Here is a 21,793-nt window from a genome sequence, read left to right on the forward strand (position 1 = left end):
TGGCCGGACGCCGATATTTCGTGGCCGGACACCGATATTACGTGGCCGGCCATGAAAAGTGCAATTCTATGGCCGGTCAAAAAATTTCCTTGGCCAGCCATGTCAAACTCACTCTTATGGCCAGCCATAAGTAAAGGGTAGCCAGCGAGGACCATATCAGTAGCCCGCGAGCCTGATCTAAAAATAGATCGAATAACAGCACTTTACCAGTGAGCTTTTATATATATATATATAGATGGAATGATTTAGCTATTCTTGTTCAAATCACACCAACATCTCACTAACAAATGACAATACATACATATATATGATATGAAATTCCTCGCAATTACAATTTGTAATATACCAATATGTGATCGAATCACATGACATCGAATACTTGGGATCAGGCGCGATGCCTCTGCAGGCGACATGTCGTAATGCCATCCACGGTCTTCTTGAAAAACAGTGGTGTATGCGCATGCACAGCAGTTATTAAGGTTACAAGCATGTTTGGTTCAACTTATAGTTGTGAATCAGCCTTTTCGGCCATGAACTTCATCAAAATAAAACTCAGAACTGATGCACATCTGGAAGACTCATTCAGAGTTGCAGTGTCACTCAAGTTACATACCAGAGTACAGGGCACTGGTTGATAGCATGCAATGCCAGACAACCCACTTGCTGATATCGAAACAGATAACATGATGTCCTGTCCAAAGTGTAACAGGATTTGTTTAAAATTTTGAGTTTACTGTTATTGCATAATTTATAAAATTGGGCCGTAACTGCCGCTCCCCAACCCCCGAATTGGTGAGGGGCGAGCTCGAAGGGGGCCCAAAATTATTTCGAAAATCAACATAAATTATATATTTTGTAGATTTCCTACAACCTTGAATTTCCTTCGGGCTTCGCGCGATTTAATGAACTTAAATATTTACTTTTTATTGTGGATACCCTCATCGCCCGAGAAAAAAATTACACATCAGTTATTTAAAAAATGGCATTTCAGCGACGGTCATTAACGAGACCAATACCAAGACTTCTGAAGATTCGGCCAACTTGCGACTTCGCGGAGTGAGGGCGTTACCAAATAAAACCTTGGGCGAAAATGACTGAAACCATCAATTGCCAATTGTCTATTGTCCATATGCGCGGAATGGTCCTGGGCTTGCTATCGGAGGTCACTCCTTCAGCTCTGCCAGTAAATCTTATCACGGGGGTATGAGAGAGGTTGAAAAATTGATAGAATTATATGCAATGACCAATATTATAGACAAAATTCCACCCTGAATGTGAAAAGTTTTCGCGCTTGGCGCGACTACATACAATTATTCATAGCCCCCCCCCCCATGACAGTAAATCGTGCGTTACTCGCAGCAGCAAAACGTCGGCAAGGGGTTTTTATGATCCTATGGGGGGCCGTCACCAACGATTTGTTTTTTTTGGGGGTGACGAAGTACTGTTCCGGCCCTGTATACAAACATGGTGCAAAGGAATTTATGATATCTTAAAAAATGTTAGTGGCTATAGCTAGTTGGAATGGGATGTTTTGATTTTACAAGACTGTCTTAGAAGTCTTACCGCAGTTCAATTCCTGCCCAGTGCTATGAATATCAAAGTGTAAATTCAGTCTGGTACGGGTAAAAGGCGGGAGTGAATGGTAGCGCGTCGCTTCAATCAGTACCCAAGAAGTAGCCTTTGGTATCAAAAAGGTTTGTGACCCCCCTCCCCCCAAAGTCATTAAAGATACTATTATCGGATAAATGTGAACTGTTCTACCGCCCTAGACGCTCACCGTTGTGTTCGGTCCTTCTGCTACAATTGAATTGCGACATTGTGTGACATGAAACTGAGCAGTCAACACAATGACTTGGACTCGGACTCGAGTCGTAATACCATGACTCGGACTCGACCCTCTGCTCGCTGACTTGGACTTGACTCGGTACTGAATTGAAAATGACTTGGCTCGACTAGAGTCAAAACTATAAAGGTGAGATTGATTTGTGATTTGGAGCCTGGTGACTTGATTACAACTCTTATGCTGAGGGTATTGGGACTCTTCTTCGGGTTAGTAACCAAGTCATAAGGCCCCGAGTCATGAGTGAATCTCACTTTTATAGTTTAGACCAGTGCTTTTCAACCTTTTTGAGCTCCATTTGCACTTTTTTTGTAAACTAAATTTCATTCGCACAAATAAACCCAAAATTTTTATACAAATAGAGATGAAAATAAAACATATATTTGTTCAGATGTGCAACAAATCGGCTACTATGTATCTTAAGCTATCAAGTGTCTCATTAAAAAGGCTACTATTTTCGCTCGTTTTGACTAGAACTATTTCACTAAAACCCTTCTCGGCCAAACCAGTTGTTGGGTTTTGTACAAGATCGTCTACAAGTGCTAGGATGGCCAGGTCCTAAAATCTGTTCTGCACTACTATCCAAAATACAACCTATGTCGATAGGGTGAAAAACCCACTTGTTTGTGTTGAGGATTTTGCCTTTGGAAAATAAGGTCCAAAGTATCAATCAGAGTAGGCACATTAGTGCTCGCTACCTTATGATACGTTGCTCAAATGTTTTTTTTTCGATTTCCCATTTTCTGTCTCGCGAGTTTGTGGGAAGAGCAACTAACTCACGATACTGTTACTGTTCTGCTCTTTAGCTCATTCTAACTTGAGAATTCATAACAGTTTATTAACGTTAAAGCAGCTTTTTAGACTAGGCCTACTACCAAAATCTGAGTTTTTGTCGCATCTCGCGACCCGAACCTAACCCATGAAAATGAATTCATTTTTAGTATTACAGTAGTATGCTACGACTTTACCGATATGTATGACATAGGCTACAGAACACCACAATTCTATTCAAAACAGCTTTACAACATATGTTTGACGCACGCGATTTCAAATTAGGGTGAATTAAATTCCTCTGCGTGTCGCAGTTACTATTATTATGTATAAAAACATTTAGTGGTGCTTTTCGCATCGAAGGCTTTTTGCACCACGGCGATTTAGATGTGTCGCAGTTGCACTACTGTCTACTCAGATTGCAAGAACGGGACTATTCCGTGCCAACAACGGAGCATATCCATATCGAATGGTTTGGCCATCCAGCATCGGTCATTTTCTGACCAAGGTTTTGTCGACGCTTATGTTTTGGCACCGCATTTTATCAGTGGTTTGTTGGCCAAAACATTACGTCTTCATTTGAGCCGACGAAAAAGGGGTTGGCCTAAAAATGAATGAGTCTCATAGACCTGAACTAGTTCGTTGCACATCCCTAGTCCCTACACTAGTTCATGCCAACGGTCTTCGACCATGTTTTCCAGAAAAACCAGTCTGACAAATCTTATCAATATCATGAATTCTCACGATAAAGCCATATTTTCTGCATGTCTCGCTCATTGGCTACAGTACCCAACACAGTGACCTTACATTTGAAAAAACTATTGCAGGATTTTTTGCAATAAATTCCACAAATATTACATACATATTAACAGATAGCCCTGTCTCCGTATCGACCTAAAATTATGCCCTTTGCGGTCCATACTTTAATAACCCTTGAAGGTGCAAAAATTTGCGTTAGAGTAGCTTGCAAATGTCAATCTGTAATGATGGCATTTACTACTGTCCTCGTGCGTCGCACTAATCGAACAGAACGAAAGAAAGAAAGTAGAAAGTCAATTTGACGACATTTTTTCGGCCTGTCGGAGGCTCGGACGGGCTGATATACTGTGTCTGCCGCTACACAAGCTTCCAAACAAGGCTTTTGGTTTCGTAATAATTATAGTGCGAAAATATTAATTCCTTACGGCTTGTGAGAGCTACGATTAGTGGTGCGTCGTAAGTTAAACAAGTTTTTACAATTGCGTCGCAACAACGAAGGTTACAATGCCCTTAAATTTCCTGTTAGGTTTATTTGAATTATTCCTGGTCAGAAAAATCATCAAAAATTATGCACGATTTTTATTCGCACTTATCCGGGATTTTCATTCGCACCACTTCGTCATTCGCACTCATCCGGGATTTTCATTCGCACCACTCTCGTCATTCGTACTGCAATTTTTTTCATTCGCACAAGTGCGAACCGTCACACAGGTTGAAATGCACTGGTTTAGACTCTAGTGCAGTGGTTCTTAACCTTTTTTATATCGTTACCCCCACGAAGAAAATGAGGGGATGCAATTACCCCTTTTCAAAAGATAACGTGACGTCATCATAATATCAATACTGACAACTCAATTTCTGTGATATTATTTCTGCATTATGGGTGTCTTTCAATTTGCCAGCATGCGTAACAATCTATGATCCCTGATCCCCACTTCTGCAAAATAAATTGGACTTACCTAGCACTATACTAAACTACATTCGACCCTGTTATTCATAATCACTAGTGGTTAATATGATGTCACAGCGTGCCAGCAGGCATGGTGTGTTAAGTGAAACAAAATATATACAAGGGCGCAGAAATATGTTAGCCTACATTCATATTTACGTTTCAAAATATTTCAGTGCAGCGTTACAAGTTTAAAAAATGTCTATTACCCCCCAAAAATTGGTAAATTACCCCTTTGGGGGTAATTACCCCCAGGTTAAGAACCACTGCTCTAGTGACAAACGAGTTACGAGTCATTTTCAATTCACCATCGCGTCAAGTCTAAATTCAAGTCAGGGTGCGAAGGGTCGAGTCTGAGTCATACGTGTTGAGACTCGAGTTCAAGTCATAGTGTTCGGAGTTCAGGTTCGAGTTCAAGTCTTGTTCAGCACACTTTTCTGGAACTGTTGGGTGATATCGAATGCCTCGCATGCATATTATACTCATTTTTCTCACTTTAATCATGTTTTTTCTTTAACAGGTAACGGATCCTACAATCAAGAAAAGCTATCTCATTATACCAATCGTATCAAGTCGTAGCGAATCGAATGGGTCAAGTGAAGTCATATGACTTGGCCTAGTGATTCGCAAAGACTCGAGTCAATGCACATAATGGCTCAACTCGAGTCGAGACATTTTCATATTAAAGAAAATCACTTGAATCGAGCCGAGTCACCGTGAAATTGCAACTGAAGTCGATTGATATCATGACTCGAGTCATTACAACCCTGCCTTTCGTATAAGCCATTGGCCATGTATGAAAATGGCCGAGAACTCGCATTGTCGATTCTCAAAACGCCCTTTACTCCCCTGGCTTCTCGACAGCACTACATTTGTTTTGGCCCTATGTCTCGTATACTGCGATACGGTAGGGTTACCGTACGTACTCTTTTTCGAAGTGTCCTCGAAAGACGCCCAGACGTCCTCTTTTTTTGAAAATTTTGTTTGAACATAGGTTAAAATTTGACTGAGACATAGGAAATCAGTATACTCAAGTACCGTTCCGGCGGGTATTTCTGGAGTGAGCCGTGAGCCGGAAAATTGACCTTTTTTTTTAGGCAACCAACGGAGAATTCAACAAAAGTGTATTATATTTCCGGAGTCGAGCATGGCCTACTTTTCAGTAGGCCATGAGTCGAGTCGGTAAAATGGCCATTTTTATACCAACCACAAAGCCGGGAAAACTTTACTATTTTTCCGGGTGTCCTCATTTCAGATTTCCAAAATACGGTAACGCTACAGTGCGGTCAATAAGAGTTTCAAGGCTTCCTCAGTGGAAACTAGTGTCAAAACTATAATTCTAGTTAGTTAGTAAATCAACTTTCAGTTGCGAGGAGGGTATAATTTCAATACTCAAAAAAATCGTCTTTACCACTCGACTCGAATCATTAAAATTAATACTCGATTCAGATTCGAGTACTCGAATCATTGTGCCCAGCTCTAGTTTCGACTCCTTCCTACTTATTGGAATTTTGAAACTCAACTCAACTAATCTGAACTGTCCACGCATTTCCGACACCACATTACTAATGTTAAGCACTGTAACTCCACGTTATAACAAGTGCGATACCTCGTGTTTTACCACAAATAGAAATCATGTTTTCATAGAGCAAACTCAAATTAAAACAGATTTTGGCATGCGTATATCCGTTGAGGTTTCTCCGTTCACAGCCTCAACTTCATATGTGATAGGCATATTCCATTCGCCGAAATGATATTTCATAGCCAATAAGACAAACGGATGTCATTACGAAATGTTGCAATTAAAACGTAACAACATATATCAAAGTGAAAATTTTAGTTTCCCACCATCTTGGCGACCGACAAGATTGTGATTATATTTAGAACGATATTGTACGATGTCTGCGCGGCACTGCCAGTGGTTGTGGCGGTGCGCACAGTGCTCCAGTTGATTTTTTTGGTCGATTTCTGGAATTCCGCTTTCAGGGAAACAAACTCATTTGAATTGCACAAATCTTCGTCGCAGGCGCCATATTTGCAAGTGCTGCATGACAAAATTAAAATTAAAAATAAACGATAATAAATGACCATACAGAATGATGAATGGAAACTGATAGTGTCAAGATACCAATGACGGAATCACAATCGATTCACTCTGAAATCTGAATTAAACCGTTGACGACTGAAGGAATTCTGGAACAACAACGATTCTAGTCATTAAAAATTTACGTGATGACCTCACGTGGCATGAAATATACATGATGGTCATGCCTCGATATAGTGCTGGGATAAGTCGCTATGTCTTCGAGCCACAAGTAATTTCCAGTGGCATGAATCGAGTCGCATAAATTCAAAATTTTCAAGTCAAGTCACGATTTAAGTCATGCAAATTTTAAAGTAACTTGAGTATATTGTTAAAACTTCCTATTTCGAGTAAACTTCAAGTCCATTCATTTATGTTTGTGTTGGATGTGCAGACGCAGTTAATGGAATAAAAGTGAGATCAGTGGTTTTCAACCTTGGATTGCTTGCCTTTTGCTGGGGGCAGAGAAGGTACTATCTTTATTTACTACCCAGATTCCTGAATAGGCCGTGACCCAAGGTCTGTTCTGAACTTTTACTTATTGTTAAGTAATCATCTTCCCAAAAAGGTCTGGGTGAAGGTGTTGATCATATTTTTTGTAAACAGCTTACAGCTTTGTCAATACTAAAAAGATATGAATCCTGCGGTTATTTATGTATATGTATATAGATGAGAATGCTTGCTGCCCACGGGAGATCCGCGATTTATTCAAAACGGTATGGGAGTAGGCCATACAACGCAAGTCAAACGATGTTCATTGGTGCCATAAAGACAGCGTCTAACTTTAGTTTTTTTTATTTTCGTGGATTTTCGAGTATAAATAACGTTTTGCTGGCTGTACGAGGGGGGGGGCATTTGTTGTAAACTTTAGTCGGATTTTCCAAGAAACGACTTCAGTTCTCATACGCCTGACTGAATATATTTGTGCGTGATTGTAATGATATTATAATAGTTTTATTACAACGTAAGTTGAACCAATGGCGCAAATTGTTTATTTGTGATGGACTGCTGTTGGAACCATCGACAACGTTAAAAAACGGAAATGGTATCCAGTAAATAGGGGACTTAGTATCGATGGAAAATTTATCTCCTAGTCAATAGTTATTCGAAATTTCTAATGTCATATCAAATCACTGTCGAACAGTGATTCGTACCGGGTCAAGCCATTCAGAAAACGTGATCCTAGTGTGAATCATGTAATCCGAACGCCCGAATCGAGCAATCCGACATTTTAGATGCCTACACATGTACCTTTTTTCTAGCACGAATTCGAACCTATACGCTTGCATACCGAATATATATAAATCCTCAACTTACTCGGGTGAGAAAGAGATCCGTATCGCATCCATGAGATGATTGAGGGATTTTGCAATTTTCTGAAACGTGGGCTTGGTTGTGTCTACAAACCCTTTGGCAGTGTGAGGCGGGGGAGTTTCTGCCCATTTTATGATATCCTTCATCAACTGTTTCACGTCCTCCGCATTCAAGGCCTGCATCATGTGGATGTAGAGGCCATAATCGGGCCAGGCCTTCACGATCATTTGATAGAGCTCATCTTTGCTCAGGTCGTAAGACCTAAAAAAAAATCATGCATGTAAATATTACTCGGACTCGCAATGGTCAGTCGCATGAATGAATTATTTCAGTTCGACGATTTATTAGTGTGTCGGAGATGGCTTGTCAATCCATTATTTAACGAAGCTAGATTTTATTCACAGAATGGAATTATAACCAATTATGATGAAAGTCTTTTATTCGTCGTGGCTTTAATACCCTCTGTCCCATGTTATCATAACTATAGCCCGACGGACGTGGGATTTTTGTGCCGATACCGATGAAAACCGATAACTCGTACCTTCACTGATACATTAAGCCGATATTCAAAACATATGGCATCCAGTTTAATGGTAAGGTGTATTTATAAGACTTCAGAACACAAAACTTTACAGCCATTGCTATCATAGGAGATGAAATAAATCTATATCCCTGTATAGCAGTCGCAGATTGTAGTTAGCTCCGACTCCCTCCCTGACCAAGCCGTGCAAGTGTGCATGGGCTCTGACCATAGTGTCGAGTCTCGAATTACACGGGAAACGTCGTATTTCTATCTCTTAAAACTGCCGCTCTCTGTTCTAAGCAAGTTCTCTATTCTCCAGTGGAGGATCACCTCACCACGTCTTTACTATTTCCGAATTTCCATAATCCAGGTCAGTATATTGAGTATTGGATAGTAGGGATGGTGTGAACGTGAGGTTTACGTTCGCGTTCTGTGTCTGAACCTCAAAAATTTAGAGGTTCACGCTCACAAGCGAACCTTGGTAGGTTCTGCACTGTGAACCTTTTTCATATATGACAATATCTTACATTTTTTGCATTTCAAGTTCGGACCACTCTATGCATGGCGCTGGCAGCATAAAAAATCAACACTAAACGAGCATGGACCTTGCCAATCTCAAATATTTTACTTGCTTTGTTACAAAAGCTGCCTCGAACCATTCAGCTTTCCGTTTGTGGATATTTAGTGACTCTCTGCTGCGAGCTTGATCCGCAATAACACAACATCAAGAATGAAATACACTACATGTGGGAAGTGAGCGAATGATGCTTATTCAAACAATCAGTGAATTTGATGTGAAGAAAACATCGTTGTCTAATGTAAAAAATCTAACAGGCGTACGGGATCCATCGCGATTTTATATGTTTCTTGTATCATAAAAACCAAATCCGTGCGATTGGGGTGTTGGCTACCGTATATGACTAGTTTATGGGGTAATATCGGTAGCAAGTATAGAAACCCGTGTTACACTCTGCTCAATACCAATGTAGCAATAGTCAGACCCCGAATACATTGTCCGGTCTGGCCTATAGACCTTTAGCGCGGAAGCTTATATTCCCTTGCAAGTCCTCGTTGAAATTGTTGGCACAGCGACGCAAGATAATGATTTTATTATAGCATTTATTTGCTCCAGTTGATACATTTGGTGACGTTTGTAACAACTAAGCATTATGGCATATGTGGCCTGAGTCGTCGCTAGCTATCGTGTACGTACGTCGTACATTAATATATTACTTTACTGAAATGTTGGGCTAGAATTAGCAATATGTTACGTGACGTCATAAGGTTCACGTTCTCGTTCACACAGAACCTGAACCTTTTTAGGAGTTCACACCATCCCTATTGGATAGCACTGGTCAACACAATTTTTGTTGACTTTGATCAGACAATTGATTTCGACTAATTTTTGGGCGCTGAATTCAAAATGACCTAAATTTTTCTCTATCACGTCAAGTTGTTTTAATATTTTGTGTTTACTGTATGAAACGTTTCAAAAACCACAAGCAGCAGACAGTAAATCAATAGACTTCAAATTAACATTTGCACCGCTTTATTTGGTTGATTTAAACTGATATTGCTTCTGCAGGACAAAAAAGTGCGAGTTTCAGGGCCCAAATTTACGCTAAAAACTCGTAATTATGAGGGTTGTCTCGTTTGATACTGGAACAATGGCCAGCTAACATGTGTAAGCACCAATCTACTCTTGTATCTTAATTCAAACATCTTCAGATATAGTGGGACACTTTTTATTTGCCCATCGCTGACTATACCAAGGTTTTCCAGGAAATTATTTCGATATTTTAGCTGTTTTCAATGTCTTCTGTCCGACATAGACATACGAAAGTGGCATATGTGTATCAGGGTTACACGTGCATTGTGCAATGTGCATCCTTATTGTCTGGCCACATGATCGAACGTGAGATATCTTCTTTCTCTTGCCAAGTAACCTTTCCTCAATTCAAAAGGATGCTAAAAATTCCTAATATTTCTATTCCAAGTCCCGATGCCTAAGTAAGATCATCTAACTTGTGATGGACTACTCTACGTTCTGAACATATAATTCGATTTTTAGCACGCATTTTATCAATATTTTTAATAAGTTTCTTTAGACTCTCGCGGGCCGCACAGAACGGTGTTGCGGGTCGCATGCGGCCCGTAGTTTGCCCACTCCTGCTTCAAGGTGATGAGATATTATAATCGTTCGGGTCCAGGTAGAGATTAAAGGGGATGGTCCCTAGTCGTAGGCTAGGGTATTGTATGCTCTTCTACTTGCTTGAAATATGCTTCACAACTTTGAAAATTGGACCAGAAGAAAGCCATATCGAATGTCTCTGCGACGAATCGGGTCAATACACAAAGTGACTGAAGTTGAGTCAATCTCTGTTTATGAAAATGACTCGAGTCACTGAAACGCTGGGAAGAGTCATTCGGAATATACGCACTTGATTATGGCGAATTGCAAGTCGATATTCCAGTATTGCAACTCCATTTGGATCTCCTGGCTGCGTTGCATAGCAGCTAAGTATTCTTCATATGTGGTAGCATCTTGATTGACGGTAAGTTGTTCCTGCATCAACTTTATGTATTGTTTTACGAGTTCCGGAAAAGGCGAATCGGGATAGGCTGCTTTGTAGCTGTCAATCACTTCGTCGAACGCTTTGACGAGTTTTTCCGCATTAAGCGGTTGCTCCATTGCCGTGGTCAGGATCACCTATATCAACACGGAAATGGAGGTTCTTCAAGCGTTCTTCAACTGCTGGGGAAATTCGAGACATGATGGGCAGTGGGCACGGCTTTCCTAGCTTCGTAAACGAATGTAGTAATCCAATAGCCTGGCGTCCCGAACACAAAATTTATCAAGGCTAGCCTTGAACGAAACCTATTGTCGCACTGACTACAGAAATATTTATTATAATAGTGTCAGGACACTGCAACCGCAACCACCTGAAAATTGCCCTCAGATATCAAATATCGGCATTGTAGCGAACTATCAGAACGCCGCAATACTACGACCATAACAATCACCTATTGCTGCGGACTGATTGTTCGCGACCATGCCCATTTCTAGGCAACTTGGTTGCCCAACCGTGCGATCACGAATTGCGCACCTATCCTAACAGCTATCTATAAACCCGAATACTTAAAAAACCTTCGTAGTACCATGTCCCGACCATCCAGCGATTTGAAAATGAATAGCTGGTTATATATCAAATTGATTGTAGAAATGGGACCTGTGCTTTTCCTGTTACCACACAATTTAGCGGACCATGGGGTGACTTGTATCTTCTTTGAATCGGTTAAAACTATCTTATTTGTATATTCGTTTAGATCTGATTAATGACATAAGATAGTCTTATAACAATCCGACATTTATAAATTGACTTGAATCACGGCGATAGACTCATTGTATTCCACTTTGGACTCACAAATCTCATACATGCACAGCTTCAGTAAGCTTCATACCTGAATATTTTCCAGCATGGGACGCATCTCCGCTGGAACCTCGCCTCCTAATTTCGTGATGAGTTTGCTGATCAAATTGCCGACGTTTATGTTGGGCCATTTCTTGAATTCGTCGTCGATTACCTTGATATGGAAACACGAGATAATAAGCGTCAACAAAGCATTTCCCCTTCCCTCTCAAAGTAGCGGAGGTCTCGGGGCACAGCAAGAGTCAGCGTCACATCATAGCAAGCGCCTAAGCGAAATTCCGAAAATAAATATAAGAATGTAACAGAAGGGTGTTTTGTATACCCTGTGCTAGAACATTGAGACCCGATTTCCAGTTTTATATTTAGATTTGACCACGGCCTACTAGTAGGCCATGATTTGACCTTCACCTACGCATTTTTCTGACTTTTCTCCTAATCATATTAGAACCAGAATTACAGCTGAAGTATTTTTTCAATTAAACTAGAATGCATTCAATGAAGTTCAGTTCACATCAAATCAGATTTCATTATCATATGCATGACAATGGCAAATGTACAATTGAATAGTATATTCATATTGAAATGAACTCGAATATTTTCGGCTGACACTCGTCAGGGGTAATCGTCAGCAACTAGTAGAGAATTTGAAAGAACAGCGTATATCAACAATCGTATCCCAAAATATGACGTAAAAATGATACTGACGTCATATTTTGGGATACGATTGTTGATATACAATGTTCTTTCAAATTCTCTACTAGTTGCTGACGATTACCCCTGACGAGTGTCAGCCGAAAATATTCGGGTTCATTTCAATATGAATATACTATTCAATTGTATATTGAAGTTCTGTACCTCCAAGAAGCTATTCAAATGGCAAGTGTGTGCACACAAGGTGTGGCTCGCTTCGCACTATACAATTCACTTGTAACAGAGATTAAATTATAATTAAAAAATTAGAGCATAGACAGTGTATAGACACATTGCATAAATTAGGTTTGAACTAGGTTACCGGCATTTCCTTCTAATTAGTTTAATTACACAACTAGGACTATTTTTCTAGTTATCTAAGCCTGGTGGCGTCGGCCCTGCTACCGTAATTGACTATTGTATCGCGCCCACCATGGGAACTTCATTGGTCTTTACCATTTTAACATGAATGCTACATTAATTAATCGTGGTATCGTTTGTAGATATCATGTTGGTTCAAAACTGATGACGTATGACGTTCGCAGGACCGCATTAGGACAGCATCTCAGAGAAGAGTTCGTCCTCGATTCACTTCATGGAGCTTGATTCAAAACAGGCAACGACCGTGAATTCCGCCACTCGCAATCATTTATTGGATAACTCTACTTGCGCAAAAATCATCAAGACAACAGATTTCGAATCGTCGGGAGTGGCCGTTTATTCTTTCATTTGTCTATCTTGGTGTGGAATTTGATCAAATTCTAGTTTATGCCAACAGATGGCGTTCGTGTATAATCTCAAGATAGTACCGTGAGCTCAATTATTCGGATTTTCATGCCCGAGACGTTCTACTTGTTGATACGTTTGTTGTTCTGCGACACTTTTTATAATTCTCTACTAGTTGCTGACGATTACCCCGGACGAGTGTCTGCCGAAAATAGCCGGGTTTATTTCAATATGAATATGTTGTCCAATATAACGGATTTAAGCCAGAGCTACGGAAACCTGCTGTTAGCAATCGATACAGGCCCGAGATATTAGATACTGGATAGGCGCACGGTGGTTCCTAACTCACTATTTGATGATGGTTGACGCACAATGTTCTTTTTAATTCTCTACTAGTCGCTGACGAGTGGCAGCCGAAAACATTCGGTGTAATTTCAATATGAATACATGATCCAATTATTCCCACAACTTAACCAACAGATGGTGTCGTAACAGAACATTCTGATATGTCGCGAACTCATTTGAACGCGAAATGACGTAATCTCCTGCTGCGTTCAAACATGGTCGACAGAACAGACCCAAGGCTCATGTTGAACTACAACACTATATTGTGTTTATAAGACATGCAATAAATTTTAAACGTTGAACATTAGCGTTTATTGAAGAGCTGTCCACAGAGTACTAAACTTACCGACCCCTGCTCTCATCGATATAAAATTATTCAGGATCAGAAATAGAGTAATACAATTCCACTGATTCGAATCGGCTATAGTGAGAGAATATTATTTCAAGTACTGAAATTATACGCTTCTCGTCGAGTTAATTTATGACAGAGAATTGATAGTATTCTCCGCTGTGGAAGGCAGTAAACCACGATCGGTCGTATCACAGCGTAGTACAAATCTAAACACGTCAGTGACAATAAGATATCTATGATATTATATTTGACCAACTCGCAGCATTGTCAGAAAGAGCAATGAAATAGGTATGGTCGGAAAAACTAGCAACTTATCTCTAATGTGATGAAGAGAGGACCATTGCATTCTTTGTGGTCGCATAAAGGGTAATTTGAAATTTACACACCATCCATACTGTTGATCCGTCATATAACGAGCAATATTCAAATCCCCCACTCGACTAGGAGCTTGGACGGTGTGAACGAAAGCTTCACGTTCGCGTTCTGTGCGCGGACCTCAGATATGTAGAGATTCACGTTCACAAACGAACCTTGGTAGGTTCTGCACTGTGAACCTTTTTCATATATTACAGTTTGTCACGTCATTATAACATCTTTGATTGAAATTCTTTGCATTTCAACGTCGCACTACTCTATGCATGACGATGAAATCATAAAAAATCAACACTAAACGGACACGCCTTGCCAATCTCAAGAATTATACTTGCTTTGTTAGAAATATTTTCTCTAAATATTCAGGTTTCCGTTTGTGAATATTTAGCGACTCTCTGTTGTGAGCTTGATCCACAATCACGCAACATCAATAACGAAATACACTACATGCAGGTAGTCAGCGAATGATGCTTATTCAACCAATCAATGAAATGGATACAAAGAATGCATCGTTGTCTAATGTAAGAAATCTAGCAGGCGCATGTTTATGATATCATAAAAAACAAATCTATGCGATTGAGGTGTTGGCTACTGTATAACTTGTTTGTTGGGTAACATCGATAGCAAGTATAGCAGCCCGTTTTACACCCTGTTCAATATCAATGTAGCAAAAGTCCGACACCGAATACATTGTCCGGTCTGGCCTAGACCGTTAGGGCGTAAGCTTACATTTCCTTGCAAGTCCTCGTCGAAATTGTTGGCAAAGCGACGAAAAATATTGAATTTAGGGGATTATTAGAGCATTTGATTGCGTAGGCGACGTTTAAAAAGTCATCATGTGCTTCAGCATTGCAGAATAATGTGGCCTGAGTCGTCGCTGGATATCGTGTGAAGTACAATGTATATTGGTATTTCACTTCACTAAAATGTAGGGTTGGAATTAGCAGTATGACGTCATAGGCTCACGTTCGCGTTCACACAAAACCTTTCAAAAAGGTTCGCGTTCACACATCCCCACTAGAAGCCTAATACCCAGCACGACCTGACTGTAAATATGTAATCACAATAACTCTTACCGTCGAGAAAGTGTCGACATAGCTAGTGTAGTCGACTGGTCCTACTTTCATGAGGTTGTAGAACGTTTTCGAAAAGTTGATGATGATAGTTTTGAATAACGGTTGTGAATCTAAGAGACCGGGACCCAGCTGCGTTTTGAGCACATTCGTTACCATCGCGCTCAGTTTGGTCTCGGGCAATGTTTGGTCCAAGTTACGGAAGTCGAACGAATTGAATCCGTCAGCCATCTTTATGTAGACTGCTTGGATGGTAGCTTTGTCACCCGGAAACATTCTGTAGAATAGTCCTGCAAATGAAATGGACGTATTTTGTGGAGCCTGGTGTTGACTGGTCCAGCGCTATGTTATATACTACTTATCCGAAAATCAATTGTTCGCTTGTGGTCGTGCTTATACGCACGGCGCATTCAAAATATTGTACTGTTGCGTAATAAATCAATTGCAGCTGCTCTATACTGCAGTATTTGGCACATATCACAAAAAACGCGTCTTAGTTATACCTTCAGTTTAAGTCAGGGGTCACCAACACGCGGCCCGCGAGATCATATTTTGCGGCCCGCGACCTGATTTGAAATTTCTGAAGAACGCTTAGTACAGCATTTTGAATGTCACTATTCCTCACTAGCTGATACGGCTTCGGCGGTGGTAATATCTTTCCGTGGGGAAAAATTTGCTGATATGAATTGGCATATTGCCTTGACGTGCAATCGCCGACCACTGCCCAGACCAAGACGCTTAGAAAACGACTACGGGCCCCCAAAAGACCAAGCTCTACGAGGAGATAGTTTTCCAGCAAGTACCGTGTATATAGCTAACCACAATATCGATTCTTTAGTCCAGCAGTGGCGAATCTGCGGTAGTAGTAGGAAAATTATGCGGCCGTCGACACTTATTTTGAATAGTATGTGTTGGCGGCCGTCAATATTCAAATTGAATTTGCGAATCGATTCCCTAATTATTGAGAAGTTTGAATCATGGTTATTCATAACATGGCTACTCACGATTTGCCCGTCGTCCATGTTAGCGTTGTACTGACGTAGAGTTATCAAACCGTGGCTGTTATACAGCGTTGCCTATTTTTATCTCGATATTGAAGTCATGCGGCCCGCGGCCTCGACGAATTCCGAAAAGTGGCCCGCGACCCATTTTGAGTTGGCGACCCCGGGTTCAAGTTGTATTGTACAATGCGATCAGATCAGGCACAGTTTCTGGACCCATTTGTGTCCAGTTGTATGACTTTGTTAAATCATGCGCAATGACTCGGGTGCCAGTCGGGTCAATGCACAAAGTAACTCCAGTCGAGTCAAGTCGTTTTCCATAGTTACGAAAATGACTGGAGTCTAAGTCAGGACTCGAGTCATTACAACCCAGGCTAATACATAGTTCATAGTAAATGACGACTTATAGTAAAATTACCAGGGCGACACTTATATTACGTTATTGACAGATACCTGGCATCCAGTCAATGGTCGTTACGAACTCAGCGGCAGGAGGTTGCGCGGTCACCGCCGTTATGAATTTCGTCAGGGCGCTGGAAAATCGAGTAGTTGCTTGGTCTTTCACGCTATACTTCTTCAACAATTCAAGAGACCAAGTTCCCACATAGTTTGGTCTCGTCTATAAAAGAAAACCGTGATTTACAAGGCTGCACCACGACTTCCGAAGTCGAAATTCGGTTACCAGTGAACCCGCGACTAAATCCGGCAGCGCGTTGAAAACCGGGTCCACGTACTCTGCTATATCCGATGTAATCGGGTAAGAGCTCCGAATGGTGCTGACCATATCTTCAGCTGTTTTGGTCCAATTCGCTGGGTTTACGTTACCGACTATTTTCAACCCCACGTCGTACCACATTTCCGCTTGCCATTCCGCGGGGAAAAACGATCTTAAAAGTCCTGGGAATTTCTCCAGCAAAGCTCCCGGCATGTCCTGACCGTACACGTCCAACCCGATGTTGTTGAAAAAAGATCGCAGGGCGCCGGAAAGGTCTGGATGCAAAGTTTGCATTTGTTTCACCGTCTGTGTGAACACATTGCTGGACTGAGATATCGCAGACGGATTTCCTCTTAGAGCAGCGTTCAGCATGTCCGCTAACGGCTTCTTAAGTGGTTCTGCTTCCGTCAAATCGAATCCAAGATTTTGATAAAATGTGAACGCGCCGTCTACGAAGGACTGCGTTCCAGTACCGTTTGACAGTAACTCAATCAACGAAACGGGTGTCGTTTTAATGAATTTCGTTAGAGTGTCGTTCATGTCGCGCACGATATCAGGAACCATCGACAGCAGATTCGAAGGGTCGAACGTGCTGTCTTCGGCGAACAGATTCTCGCAGTCGAGATAGTCGGCGTACGCGCTGTTGATGCACGCTCCGTAGCGAATTTCGGACTTCAGTTTCGTGCCTGTATAAAGAGAAGCATTGTAAAAAAGCAACATCATTGAGCTGCAGTAGCTATGCCTCTTATTTAAATGTTTTTTTAATACACACCAGCCCAGGGAGCCGTTGCACCAGAATACAAAAAGAAACATAGCTCTATCAAGTATGCCGGACCCCAATTGTGTAACAGCATCTCGGCGGCTATCCGAGAGCCGTCGAGCATGTCCGCATTCAAGTCGAAATACAAGCATTTTCTTCTAAATTAATACTAGCCAGCCTTCAGGATTAAAGGACCACGACCTAACATCGACCTCACCCTCCGCCACATGCCACCTCATTTTGTCGCTTGCATCTTATATTCTCTGTATTACTTTTCATTCTGTGTGCATGCCTCTTCTTTACTTCGCCTAGGCTAAGGTGGGTGTCTGATCTTAAAGGCTGCTCCAAGTTGTTTCGACACCTTCCTATCTTTCCATTGTGTCGCAGTCTTGTGATGTTTTGAAATGATGACAACATTAATAAACAGATTGATTGATTGATTGATTGATTGAGTCCGCAATCCTCAAATTCTGCGGAATCACAATAACGGAAATCTTTAACCACCTTACACAGCTAATACATGACTCTAGGACAGGAGCGGGCAACTTCTCCAGACGGTAGGGCGGATATGGGAAAATGAAGTACTTGGCGAGCCGCATTCCTCAATCGATTCATTAAACGCGTAGTTATCCAACTATACAAGGATTATAGCATTTAATATGAACTTTCAAGTTTGAAGCATAGAAACCAAAGCGGTATTGAATGAATTTATTATCGTAATATAGGTCTACTTCAATAAATGTTGAGGTCGATGAGACATCCGTGGTCGATCAAAGTTGTGTCGAGGTTTTTTTAACTCTGGCTCTCTGGCTGCATGACGGACACGAAGAAGACATAGAACTATTATCTGTGTCCGAAAAAAGAAATAATAACCTACAGTCGCTATAATTTGATGTAGTAAGCAAGTAGTGGAGAATTGCGGGACACTGTGACTGCCTCCCATATTATCATTCAAGACCAAAAACTGTCTGCGATCCTCTCAAAATCACGTTGCGGGCCGTATGTTGCCCGTCCCTGCTCTAGAATAATAGCGCACAAAATAAACTCTGCATCCACAATACCCTGAAAAGAATAAAACCATCAAAAACATGACTTTCAAACGAAACATTATTATTGCTAATTTATTGCAAATCAGTGGGATATAAGCGATATCAGTCGCGTCGGGTGTGTGGCTTGACCTCCCGCGAACCCGTGAGACATATGGTTCAGCAAACCCAGTTCAGAACCACCGATTTAGGCCAAGGTGCCTATCTGCTTGAAAGACCGCTGCAGGTCGTTCCGACTCCTGCCTATCTTTTCATTCTATCACAGTCTTGTGGTGATTTGAACACTAATAAAGGAACGAACGAACGGATGAAATTGCTATTTGCAGTTTGAATACGTTAGGGTTACCATATTTTGGAAATCTGAAAAGAGTACATTTTTTCAAAATTTTAAAAGTTGCAAATCGGAGGAAAAATACTGACAAAATGAAGAAAAGTCAACTCTCCGGCTCAGCTCCCGAAATACCCGCCGGCCGGAGCGTTACTTCGGTGCTGATTTACGGCATCAAAGTCGAATTTGGCCGTAAAAAGAGGACAAAAATCTCAAAAAAGAGGTCAAAAGAGCGTCCTCAAAGGACACTTTCGAAAAAGTCAAAAAAGAGGACAAACCCTTTTACAAGAGCACGTATGGTAACCCTAGAATACGTGTATGCGGTCCTTGGGAAGCAAAAGTCGTATCAGAAATTAAACTATATACGGACGTTTACGTTTTCAAGTTTAAAATCTTACATATCGACATGAGCCTTTGATTTATGGTTCTACATCTCCTTTCTATCGACTCTATTGCAACGCTTTCCGAACCTCCCTCTAAATATGCAATTCCCTATTTCAAGGACTGATCATGAGCAGCAAGTCCATGAATATAAGGATCCTACGCCATTTACCAATCCAACACCATTATACAGTATGGTATGTAGTAATGTAAATTTTATAAAATTTTATATCCTTTCGTTGTGGCTGCTTTCGGAGGAAATTCTCAGCATGTGGTTTAGCTTCTGTTCACACGGAGATTTTACAGTGTCCATTGAACTACAGTATAGTTAGAAGAGCTTAGAGGTACAGAACTCCAATATACAATTGAATAGTATAATATATTCATATTGAAATAAACCTGAATATTTTCGGCTGACACTTGTCAGGGGTGGTCGTCTGCTACTAGCAGAGAATTGGAGAAAACATTGTATACCTATAATCTTAACACTAAATATGACATCACCGGCATGACATTTCGAATAATCAAGGCGAAGAGCTCGATATGCTACGTTCTTTTCGATTCTCTGCTAGTTGCTGACGAATGCCCCTGACGAGAGTCCGATGAAAATATTAGGGTTCATTTCAATATGGATATGTAATTCAATAGTATAGTTAGAGTATCCTCGCTCTACAGCCAGCGAGATCATGCTGAAAATTGGGAAATTTCGATGTGTAATCTATGAGTACACATCGGTTAGCTATATCGACATCCAATAACATTCCTAATAATTTACTCGGGACGTGTATACGTATATAGTTGCGCGTGACATTTCTGACGATTTCTGAACATGATTGGCGTTACATCGCTATTATTCCAATCGCACAACGTCCAATACGCCACGATCACATTCAGATAGCGTCGTCTCAACATGTTCCTACTATTGAAATTTATCAATTATTTAGTGTCGAACTATTCTCGCAGAAAAGGCCTGCATAAATCCAAATACCGGTACAAGGCGGTACTGCATGCTACAGAGAGAGGACATTGGCGTATTCAAATACTTTCCATCAGGGATATCCCTGCTTTCTGTATCCATTATTACAAACAGATTAATTCTGGGATATACAGCCGAACGACATAAAATCTTTCACGGGCGGACTAGGATAGTGTTCGGACCGGTTTTGGACAATTTTGAGACACTCGGATCGGATTCGGATTCTATTGCAGATATTTTCGGATAGTAGTGTAAGTTTTACTTCGAATATTTGTAAACACGGACAGTAAACATTTCCTGATGTGACTAGTTGTAAGAGGTGGTCAGCAACGAAGTACTTCTACTTTTTGAAGTACTTGATGTAGATTTTGCCTACTCGCACTACTTATTAGGTAGTTATGATTTTAGACTACTTCTACTTGACAATTTTTAGTTTTTTATGTAAACATAGGCGTAAAATCCCTACTTACTTGCTCGGGAACTGCCACTCCTACTTCTACTTGAATAAAAATTCCGGCGTTACTTCTACTTCTACTCGAGTAGCGACGGTGACTACTTTGACCATCACTGCTAGTTTTTCAGTCGAAGGTCCAAGCAATATATATATATATATATATATAGTTAACCCTGACCTTAGCATTTGTAAAAAGTACTCGCAACTCAGCTGTACAATTAGGATTCTTCGGAAAAGTTTTTCGATTTGGATTTTAGACGGCATTATACGGATTCGCATGGATTTTTGGTTGAGATTGTTCGGGTTCGGACGGATAGTTCCTCAGAGACTCAGGCTGTCGAACGGATTCGGATTCTCAGAAATCAACATCCGCTCATCACTGGTGCACACAAGCTGTGGAAAATATTTTATAGTTACACCTACCGGCTAGATCCGTGTCCATTGTAACTCTTTGACCAACGCACTTGCTGTCTCCAGAGCACTCGTTTTCCTTCCAATAATGTAGAGGAATACCGTTCATCGTCATGTCGAACCCTTCATGACACTTCAAGCCATGTATTGGTGAAAAGGCACAGAGTGCAATTACCAGCAATAGGGCTATCCTACTCGTCATATCGGGAACAGTATACTGTAATAGGCCTATTTATGTTCTGTAGAGAGGGAAGAATTGCATGTAAATAATCTCACACATAGCTCTACGGTGCATAAATACAAAGCTTCTTGTCCCCGCCGATGAATTTGATGATCACACCAACAGCATACGGGATCAAATTCTCGACAGATGAAAATTCCCATTATAGACATTAGGCCTACAGTGCTGCTCAGCGAAATAACTTACGTCTATTATACAAACCCAACATGAGGCTACTGGATTAGCCGAATTTCACCATATACCTCAATCGAA

At 40.9% G+C, this 21,793-nt stretch overlaps 1 protein-coding gene across 1 annotated transcript; it reads right to left on the reverse strand.

Moving 5' to 3' along the window:
* Positions 1-5,910: 5,910 nt before the first annotated feature.
* LOC145433035 (uncharacterized) lies at positions 5,911-21,564 on the reverse strand. Its single transcript, XM_080309931.1, has 8 exons — positions 21,313-21,564; positions 16,912-17,630; positions 16,683-16,848; positions 15,232-15,518; positions 11,702-11,824; positions 10,681-10,949; positions 7,720-7,977; positions 5,911-6,363 (listed from the first exon to the last, which is right to left on the reverse strand). The coding sequence occupies exons 1-8, from the start codon at positions 21,500-21,502 to the stop codon at positions 6,156-6,158; spliced, it is 2,220 nt and encodes a 739-aa protein (XP_080166057.1). The 5' UTR covers positions 21,503-21,564; the 3' UTR covers positions 5,911-6,155.
* Between the last annotated feature and the right edge of the window lie 229 nt (positions 21,565-21,793).

The sequence above is a fragment of the Botryllus schlosseri genome, chromosome 2 (genome assembly GCF_051294905.1).
Source record: "Botryllus schlosseri isolate E-star chromosome 2, Bs_hap1, whole genome shotgun sequence".
NCBI lineage: Eukaryota > Metazoa > Chordata > Ascidiacea > Stolidobranchia > Styelidae > Botryllus > Botryllus schlosseri.